Source organism: Sciurus vulgaris, assembly GCF_902686455.1.
Source record: "Sciurus vulgaris genome assembly, chromosome: 6".
In the NCBI taxonomy this organism is placed as follows: Eukaryota; Metazoa; Chordata; class Mammalia; order Rodentia; family Sciuridae; genus Sciurus; species Sciurus vulgaris.
This window is the reverse complement of record NC_136466.1, coordinates 39,240,569-39,250,189: the sequence shown is the minus strand read 5'-3', so window position 1 is coordinate 39,250,189 and position 9,621 is coordinate 39,240,569. Positions and strand designations below refer to the sequence as shown.

Below are 9,621 nucleotides of genomic sequence, written 5' to 3'. Positions count from 1 at the left end.
GCCTCTCGGTCCGTCTGGTTCGCCGCTCCGGCCGCGCCGTCTGCTCTCCGGAGCCGCTGCTTCCAAGGTTCTGCTTGCGGAGAAACACGGGGGCGCTTCCGCTATGGCGCTTATAACTACCTCCAGGAATCTACCTAACGCCTGTAGAAACGGAGGCCCCAGAGCCAAAACCTACCCAACAAGTCACTGGTCTGGGATTGAATTTAGGCTCCGGACTTCCAAGCCGGCGCTTCGGGATAATGTTCGTCTACCTTTTCCCGAACACAGACGGGGAGCGTCGTGTCTTGTGTGCTCTCAGTCCAGGCGTTCTGTTTTTCCTGCGCACAAGACCGAACTCGGGGCTCAGTGTTGGATTTTGGCGACTTCCCAAGTAGTAGTTAGGAACTGGTTTCTGAATAGTGATTGATCATGTTTGAAACCCCTCTCTATCAATTCTTCAGTGTGTGGGGGCATTCTCTGTGACTTTCCTCATCTATTCTATGGTGGTTGTAAGGGTTAAAGGAGTAAATGCAATCCATTTGGTACTGCGGTGGGCATACAATCAACGCTATGTAAATGATAGCTATCATCCAGTAAAGGGGTACTTCAGTGCAGTTGAGGTAAGAACTGAAAAAGGGAATGTGAGAATGAATTTCCTTATGGCTTCTGTCACTGTGGAATTTAGATGCCTCCTCCACCCAAAAGAGAGCGGTAGAGTTGTGAGACTTATCTTTTCTGCTCTTCCAAGCAAACTGTTTCCTAATAAATAGCTAACATTTAATAAATTCTTACTATATGCCTGTCGTCGCTATAAATTCTTTACTATTGGAATCCCATTCTGTCCTCGAGTAGGTATTCATTATCACCTCTTTAAAGTTGAAGGAACTGAAGAATAGAGAACTAAATCAAGTAGTCTGGTTGCATAATCTATTTCCCGTCCCCACACAATCTGTGATCTTAAGCACTCTGCCTCAGAGAGCTTTACTATGGGTGAGAAATTAATGATTCCCAGCGACACTTCTCTCTCTCAAACTCCAGAGCATACAACCCAACATTCCCCATCTTGTGACTTTGCCAGGGCACTGCACTCTACATCAGAACCTTGGTAAATTCAGCCTAGATTTGACTGACCTCCTGCAGAGAGATCAGCTAAGGCCAATCTATGATGGAAGCAGGAATATTGAACTAAGTGACCCAGAGAGTCTGAGCCCTCTGAAAGAGGACAACCATCACTGCACCCTGCTAGTTATTGTCACTTCAGGATGAAGTCCCATTAGTGTCAGATCTTACTCTCAAATTAAATTTTATATAGAAATTCAAATAAACGAATTTTAAAATGTGGCAACTAGTTATAAGTCAAGTTGATAATAAGTACCCTTGATATGCTGAGAATGACTTTCCCTCTTTGTAGTCTTCCTTTCAAAAACCTGTAACTATCCTGGGGAATGAGACTGATCAAATTTTGTTTTGTACAATAGTACTAATGTGCCATAATAAATCCCACTATTATGAATGATTAGAGTGTACCAATAAAAACAAATTATAATCAGAGACCGGCATGATTGTGCACACCTGTAATCCCAGGTACTGGAGAAGATAAAGAAGATCAAAAGTTCAAGGACAGCTTGGGCAATTTTGTGACACCGTTTCAAAGTAAAATTTTAAAAAGGGCCAAGGGCCAGGCATGGTGGCCAATGTCTGTAATCCCAGAGTTTAAGGCAAGAGAGTCACAAGTTTGAGGCCAGCCTCAACAACTTAGTGAGACCCTGTCTCAAAATAAAAAGGGCTTGGGGCGTGACTTAGTAGTAGTAGTAGTAGTAGTAGTAGTAGTAGTAGAGGGCCTCTGGGTCCAATCCCTAGTAACACACACATACACACGAAAGTGGGGAGAGGGGCAGAGAATGTAGCTCAGTGGAGTGCTTGCCTAGCATGCATGAAGCCCTTCATTTAATAGGAAGATATAATCATGAGAAAAACATAGGATAAATCCCTATTGAGGGAAATTCTACAGAATACCTGACCTCCCCAAACTCTCAAGAAATCAAGGGCTGGGGTTGTGGCTCAGTGGTAGAGTGCTTGCCTAGAACACATAAGGTACTGGCTTTGCTCCTCAGCACCACATAAAAATAAAATAAATAAAAAACAAATGTATTGTGTCCATCCACAACCAAAAAAAAAAAAAAAAAAAACTTAAAAAAAAGAAGTAATCAAAAAATAAGTAAAATCTGAGAAATTGTCATAGTCAAGAGGAGTCTAAGGAGACATGGTGACTGAATGTGACATGGAATCCTGGGTGGATTCCTGGAACAAATTTACTTTAGTTTAAAAATAATGTATCAATACTAGCTCACTAATTGTAACAAATGTACCATTCTAATGCATGTTAATAGGGAGAACTATATTCACAGTTTTGTGTAATTCTGAAGCTGAACTTTAAAAAACTTCTTTAACTCAAAAAATTCAACATTAAAAAAACTAATCAAGGGCTGGGGTCGTGGCTCAGTAGTGGAGCACTTGCCTGGCAGTGTGAGGCACTGGGTTCCATCCTTAGCACCACATAAAGATAAATAAATAAAATGAAGGTATTGTGTCCATCTACAACTAAAAAATATTTTAAAAACCTAATCAAGAAATGGGCAAATGAACTGAACAGACACTCCTCAAAAGAAGTACAAATGACCAATGCCTACGTGAAAAACCGTTCAACATCTTTAGCCATCCAGAAAATGCAACTCAAAACTACACTGAGGCCAGGCACAGTGGTGCACACCTGTAATCCCAGCAGCTCGAGAGGATGGGGCCGGAGGATCATGAGTTCAACGCCAGCCTCAACAAAAGTGAGGTGCTAAGCAACTCAGCCCCTCTCTCTAAATACAAAATAGGGCTGGGGATGTGGCTCAGTGTTTGAGTGTCCCTGAGTTCAATCCCTAGTAACTGCCACCAAATACAGAAAAAAAAAAAAAAAAAAACTATAGTGAGATTCTATCTTACTCCAGTTACAGTAATCAAGAATACAAATAACAATAAATACTGGCCAGGATGCAAGGGGAAAAAGGAACTCTTATATGATTTTGGCGGGAATGTAAATTAGTATAGCACTGTGGAAATCAGTATGGAGGTTCCTCAGAAAGCTAGAAATGGAATTACCCTATGATTCAACTATACAACTCCTTGGTATTTATAAAAAAGAATTAAAGTCAACATACTTTAGAGTACATGTACCTATATACCCATACACCCATTTTTGGGGGGTGCTTAACCACTGAGCCCATCCCCAGCCCTTTTTTATAAAAATTTAGAAACAAGGTCTCACTGAGTTGCTTAGGGCCTAAGTTACTGAGGCTGGCTGTAAACTCATGATCCTCCTGCCTCAGCCTCCTGAGATTACAGGTGTGTGCCACCACACCCAGCTTTATTCAGCACAGTTCACAATAGCCTAGTTATGGAATCAGCCTAGGTGTCCATTAACAGATGAATGGATAAAGAAAGTACACACAATGGAGTTTTATTCAAATATAAAGAACAAGATTGTCATTTGCAAGAAAATTAAACTGGAGACCATGAATTTGCATTGCTGGGTAGTTGGTTTGTTGGTACTGGGGATTGAACCCAGGGGCGCTTTACCAGTGAGCTACAACTCCAGCCCTTTTTATTTTTTATTTCAAGACAGGATTCCACCAAGTTGCTGAGGCTGGCCTCAAACTTGAGATCCTCCTGCCTCAGCTGCCCAAATCCACTGAGATTACAGTGGGCCACCATGCCCAGCTTTCATGATTTGAACAAAATAAGCTGGACTCCAAAGTATTGTATATTTTCTCATATGTGGAAGCTAGAGGGGGAAAAACATAAAAAAGGGGGGGCGATGCCATGAACACAGAGACTACTAGGGTAAAGGAATGGGGGTGGGGGAAGGGGGAAGGGAGGTTGAGAGGTTGGGAGTGAAATTGATCAAATTGTTTTTATGTATATATAAATATGCCAAAAACGCTATTATACAGATAATATGCATCAATAAAAACATTAATGTGGAGGCCTAGATGGCAACATGAGCTCAGATTCCATACTCCCAGTGGGTTTGGGTAGCCCCCAAACTTGTCCCCTCATGCCGTCTTTTTCACACACTGTATTCACCTTCCTCAAATTTATCCTCAGGTGATTCTTCTACTTAAAACTTTGTTGGCAGATGAATAATGTCTAAATTTCCTACGTGGGGATCAAGGCTCTTCCAGTCAAATCCAAACTTCCTTTCCAGCTTCCTCACAACCCAAGTGACACAGACTGTCCATCCATCTCCATACCAGCTCTTTGCCTCTTCCAACCTCCCTGCCTAGCCATTTCCTTTCCTCAGAATCCTTCTTCATGGTCCTTGCAGAAATCATTTGCTTCTTAGCCCATTGACATCCTCATCTTCACCAGTCTGTCCTTTCCACATCTATAACATTCCCTTACTCTGTGCACCTTTCTTTACAGTCATTTTCCTGCAGCAAGCATGACAATTCTGCCTGCCTACTCTGGATAGAGAGGGCACCTCAAAATGGAGCCAATAAAAGGAAATGGTATGAATTTCAGCCCCAACTCCTCAATTTGGTTGTTGGATGGTCTTGAACAAACCCAATCCCCCCTGCCACAGGAAGGTATGGAGAGAATGAAAAGAATAAAGTTCACAGCTGGGGATTCGCCTTGGAATATGCTTCGTCCATTGAAAGAAATTATATTTCTGCATACCTTGCAGGGTCATGTTCGCCAAGATTAACTTTACACTGGACAAGAAGTCAATTTTTTTTTAATTGGGAAACAAATGTAACAAACCTAGACTCAATGAAAATGAAATCTGTAACTAAGATTCTGCAGGCCCTGTCCCCAACCAGCACCAAGGCCTCTGCTTGGCCTGACACTAGTCCCTTAAGCCCCAGAAAGGACAACCATATGACAAAGCCAGAGTCAACCTCACAGCCAGTTCCCTGCAATGCAGCCCCCTCCACCCCACCCTCAATTGATGCACACTCTGGATCAGCAGGCTGGGTCTAGGCAAAAGGAGAGAATGGCAAAGTTTCTGGGGCAAGGAATCACAGACACATCCCAACCTGCTCAAAATCCCAGCTTAGCAGAGGAAGACAGAAGGTTTGCCTGCCCACCCATTCCCCTCCCCCCATTTACCCCAGACAGCAGCCTCACATCCCTGATCAGTAACACTGTGATTATAAAGTGCCAGTGGGGCTCCCACTGGCTTTACCAACCCCTGGTGATTACTGCAAAAGGTCCAGAGGCCAGGGAGAGGGCAGGCACTTGCCCCATCACCCGCGCAGTATTAGTCAGCCAAGCTGTTGCCCTCAGCTTGTATCTGGGGGTACTTGTGGCCTCTCTCCCCTCAAGAACATCTATAGCTGAGAACCAGTCCTCCTGCCAGAGAGAATCAGTTCCAGGAAGTCCTTTCCCCTCCTGCTTAAGAGGAAAGATAGCCTGTGAGGCATGGGATGGCTACACCAGCTTCTTGGCTTCAAAGAAACTCTTGAGGTGCCTCATCTGCCAGACACCAATGGCCACAAGGATGAGGGTCTGCAAAATGGACCACCACAACACCCGCTGGTTGGTGCTTTCACTGGTCTGCCGGAAGCGCTCTTCTCTCCACTGTGGAGAAGAACAAAAGGTAAGTGTGAGTTGCCGGGGGTTGCTAGAATTGCTGGGGTTCTCGCCTGCAAGGATTCCCCATAGCCTGCCTCCTCTGCCTAGGTTCCAGTTAAGTGCCTGCAAAAAGTCATTCTACCTGGGAATTGTCTTTACCCTCAACAGTCAGATGGCTTCAGGCAATCCAATCATTTCTCCTAAGACTGTCTCCTCATCTGTCAGGTATAGCCCTCACCTGGTCCTGCCCTGGTACTTGAGGAAGCAATAAGGTGGTGGTGGTATTAACCTTATGGGACAGAGGTGACCTGAACTACTCAGGAGTGGGCTTGCTCTAAGCCCTCTGTCCAGGTCTCTCAAATTGCTCCTTGAAGATCCTGGGAATAGGTTACAAACTTGTGGCCGTGGGGGCTGGTTCTTGTCTTTACACATTTGGTTTGGCTCACAGTGTTTTGCCAACATTTAAAACTCAGGAAAATTTCATAAAAAATACCTGGATCTCTAACTGCTCTTGAAAAAAATGGAAGATCTGAAAACCCAGAGCTGGTATTTCTGCAAGAAGGTCTCTAGCTGACACTGAACATTAGATATTCCTGTTTAGATGGGTTACCATCTACCACTCCATAAGGTCACATATTTATTCATGGTAAGTCTGGTTCCTGTTCACAAATGAGCTCAAGGCTCCTGGTCCTAGGAGCACCTGGAGTCATTGAAAGAGCACCCAAGGTGTTGTTATCAATCCTCATCTTGTCATTCTGTGTGTAACTGTGATTTAGTGCATGAATTTGACAGCCTTTTAAGAGTCTGTATCCTAAAGACTGGGCATGTAGCTCAGCAGTAGAGTGCTTGCCTAGCATGTGTGAACCACTGGGTTCAATCCTCAGTACCACATAAAAATAAATTTAAAAAAAAAAGGTATTGTGTCCATCTATAAATTAAAAATAAATAAATAAATATAGGGTCTATATCCTCAATTACAAGATGAACTTAATAATAACCATCCCACATTTTAGAACTATAATGCAGCATAGTAAGTTTCTTGAGAGTCTAACCCTAATCCTAACCCTGACCCTAACCCTAACACCTGACTAAACCAGTGGGCACCCACCAGGCCTGGTTGAAGCACTCACCCGCTGGTAGTTCTGCTCTTTCTGGATCTGCTCCACTTGTTCTACCAGCTGTCGCACGCGCAGCTGCAACTCACTCAACTTGTCTTTAGCGGCAATTTCTGCATAGTCATTGGCATGTTCACCCACCTGAATGTCAAGATGAACTCTCTGGGGACAGATAAGGGAGAGAAAGGGAATCAGGCAGCACTGCTCCATATTCCTGCCAGAGACCGACAGCTGATCCCCCAACTTTCCTTCATTTGTTCATTTAACCAACAGACAGGCTTTCTCAGTGTCCAGCTCTATGGCTGGGCACACAAGCAAGAACAATAAGCCTGGGCTGGTGCTCTAACCAAGAAATAACACAGTCTGATCTCTGCATCTCTGGGTTCCCCATCTGCAGATTTAATCAACTTCAAATAAAAAATATTTTTTTAAAGATTAAAAACAAAACAAGGGCTAGGGTTGTGGCTCAGTAGCACACCTGAGGCACTGGGTTCAATCCCCAGCACCACACAAAAAAAACTAAATAAACAAAATAAAGGTATTATGTCCATCTACAACTAAAAATATTTGAAAAAATAAATAAAATAAAACATGTCCATAGTGCATATGTACAGACTTTTTTTGGTCATTATTCTCCAAATAATACAGTATGACAACTATTAACAAAGTATTTACATTATATTAGGGATTATAAGTAATCCAGTGATGACTTCAAGTATATGGTAAGATAGGCGTAAGTTTTATGAATATACTACACATTTTATCTAAGGGATTTGAGCATCCATGGATTTTGGTATCCAAGAGGGGCCCTAGAACTAAGGGATGACTATACAAAGAGCCCAGCTATTGTGCCCATGATGAACACTGGAAGCCCAGTATTCTCAGGAGATGCAAATCCAACATACTTATTTCTCACCCACAGTACCAAAAATCCTCCATCCTGACCAAGGGATAGAGGCTGAATGATTTTGAGTCTCAAGTGGGTCCACTTACCAACATGCCTCCAGCAAAGAGGGAGAACTTGGTGGAATTGGAGTGAAGACAGATCTGGTGTTCACCAGGGGTATGTGAGGTGAAGGTGAACCTGCCTTCAGAGCCATACTGACGGGCTAGAATGACCTGGAGAAAGGAAAGGGACTTTAGTCAGTGTTGTGGTAGGGATGAGGCTGAAAGGAAATGGTGCTTAAAGCTGTAAGTACCACAAAGTTTACAATCAGAGTCTTAAGTACCTTAAAACATTAAAAGACCCAAAGATGCTCAGCAGTCCTTTCCAAATGCTTGCTGAGAACTATCTGGGGTAGGGTTGAAGGGTCTGGCATCAGGTTGGCAAGTGACCACTCTTGGGCAGGACTTTCCTGTATTCATAGCGCAAGCCCTTTCAACTCTTTTGGTGTGGTTTTTCTTTTTTCTTTTCTTTTCTTTTAATGAAAGGTGACCTATGGTGACAGCTAAAGAGTTTTATTTTTCTTTTTAATATCCTTATTTGTCAAAATTAAAAGTTGCCCATTCTTTTTAAAAAGTGCTCGGTTCTGTAACTAGACACTACAGTTTGAGTTGACGAAACTCTTTGATTTCTATCACCATAATCAATTTACCCATCACACCTTTAAAATAAGTGAATTTCCATTTAGTAGACCAGGGAAATGGCTCAGGGAAGATGAGTGACTTGGCGGAGTCCTGCAGCTGTCAATAAGAAGTTAAAAGGAGCAGCTAGCATCCCAGCAGCCCAAATTTAGCCTGCAGGAGAAAACCCAGGATCTTCCCATAACAGTCTTTCCCATTTCAGTAGATACGGAAACTAAGAAGGGAAGTACCAGAACCTACTTGATGGAGGTCTCGCGGGGGTAAGGGGGCAGCTCACCTTGTCCTCTGGGTCCTTCACCTCCACGAACATGCCAAGCCCCGGAGTGGCCGGCTGGTACTCCTCGCGCTGCTTGTCATACAGCTGTGTTCGGTAATTTCCTGAAGACAAGCGAGGCGAGCCCATGTCAGAAGAGCGCGAGGTGGCACCGAGTCCGCGGCCGACAGGACACGGCAAGGCCTCTCCTCCCTGCTCTCGAGAGCCGACTGTTCCACATCCCCCGCCCCAAGACCACGGTCTCATCCCAAACTCTCCCCTTCATTCCCGCACCTATGACCATTGTTTCGTCCGGAATCTCTTCAATAAAGCACTTCTTCTCTGTCTCCCCGATGTGGAAGTAAAGCGCACTCCCGCGGGCCGCAAACCACAGCAGCAGTAGAAGGGTCCGCATCGTGCTAACCAGCCCGGTTCCGGGTCGGATCCCAAAGATCCGCATGCCAAGCTCTGCAACCATTTTGCCCCACCTGCTTACGCAGGCGCAGTCGGCCGAGCCACGTAGCCCTGCCGCCGCCGTGGTGCCTGCCGGGACCGCGAGTTCGGCAGGATGGACTGCAAGTCCCGAGATGCCCAGCGGCCTCGGCGCGGCAGTATCTGATTGGGGCATCGCTTCTACCTTGCACTGAATTGGGCCCCTACCCTCCGAGTGGAAAGTTTGTTTCCTTTGATTTTCTTAAGTAACCGCAACTACTGGTGGTTGTTGGCCGTTTACAGAGAATGAAATGGAGTAACATTGAGAACGCAGAACGAATTACGAGCAGAAGCAGGATTCGAACCTAGAATCCCTGACGTTCCTCAGCACAGCATCTGCCACCCCGAAATTTGGTCAAAACACACACACACACACACACACACACACACACACACACACACGCTATTTGCCAGATCCCAGCAGCGATGGCTCGGTCAAAACACACACACACACACACACACACACACACACACACACACACATACACACACACACACACGCTATTTGCCAGATCCCAGCAGCGATGGCTCGTCTCCGGTCAAAACACACACACACACACACACACACACACACAC

General features: G+C 44.6%; 1 protein-coding gene across 1 annotated transcript; it reads right to left on the bottom strand.

Annotated features, from left to right (window-relative positions):
* Positions 1–4,745: 4,745 nt before the first annotated feature.
* Positions 4,746–9,062, bottom strand: TMED9 (transmembrane p24 trafficking protein 9). Its single transcript, XM_079145006.1, has 5 exons — positions 8,848–9,062; positions 8,578–8,678; positions 7,710–7,835; positions 6,732–6,878; positions 4,746–5,607 (listed from the first exon to the last, which is right to left on the bottom strand). The coding sequence occupies exons 1-5, from the start codon at positions 9,029–9,031 to the stop codon at positions 5,458–5,460; spliced, it is 708 nt and encodes a 235-aa protein (XP_079001132.1). The 5' UTR covers positions 9,032–9,062; the 3' UTR covers positions 4,746–5,457.
* Positions 9,063–9,621: the final 559 nt, after the last annotated feature.

Excerpts from the sequence above, each read along its gene's own strand:
- TMED9 (XM_079145006.1), bottom strand. The coding sequence starts at position 9,031 with ATGGTTGCAGAGCTTGGCATGCGGATCTTTGGGATCCGACCCGGAACC. Across the intron at positions 8,679-8,847 it reads GGACGAAACAATGGTCATAG|GAAATTACCGAACACAGCTG; the intron begins GTGCGGGAATGA and ends GCTTGTCTTCAG. Across the intron at positions 5,608-6,731 it reads AAGAGCAGAACTACCAGCGG|TGGAGAGAAGAGCGCTTCCG; the intron begins GTGAGTGCTTCA and ends TCTTCTCCACAG.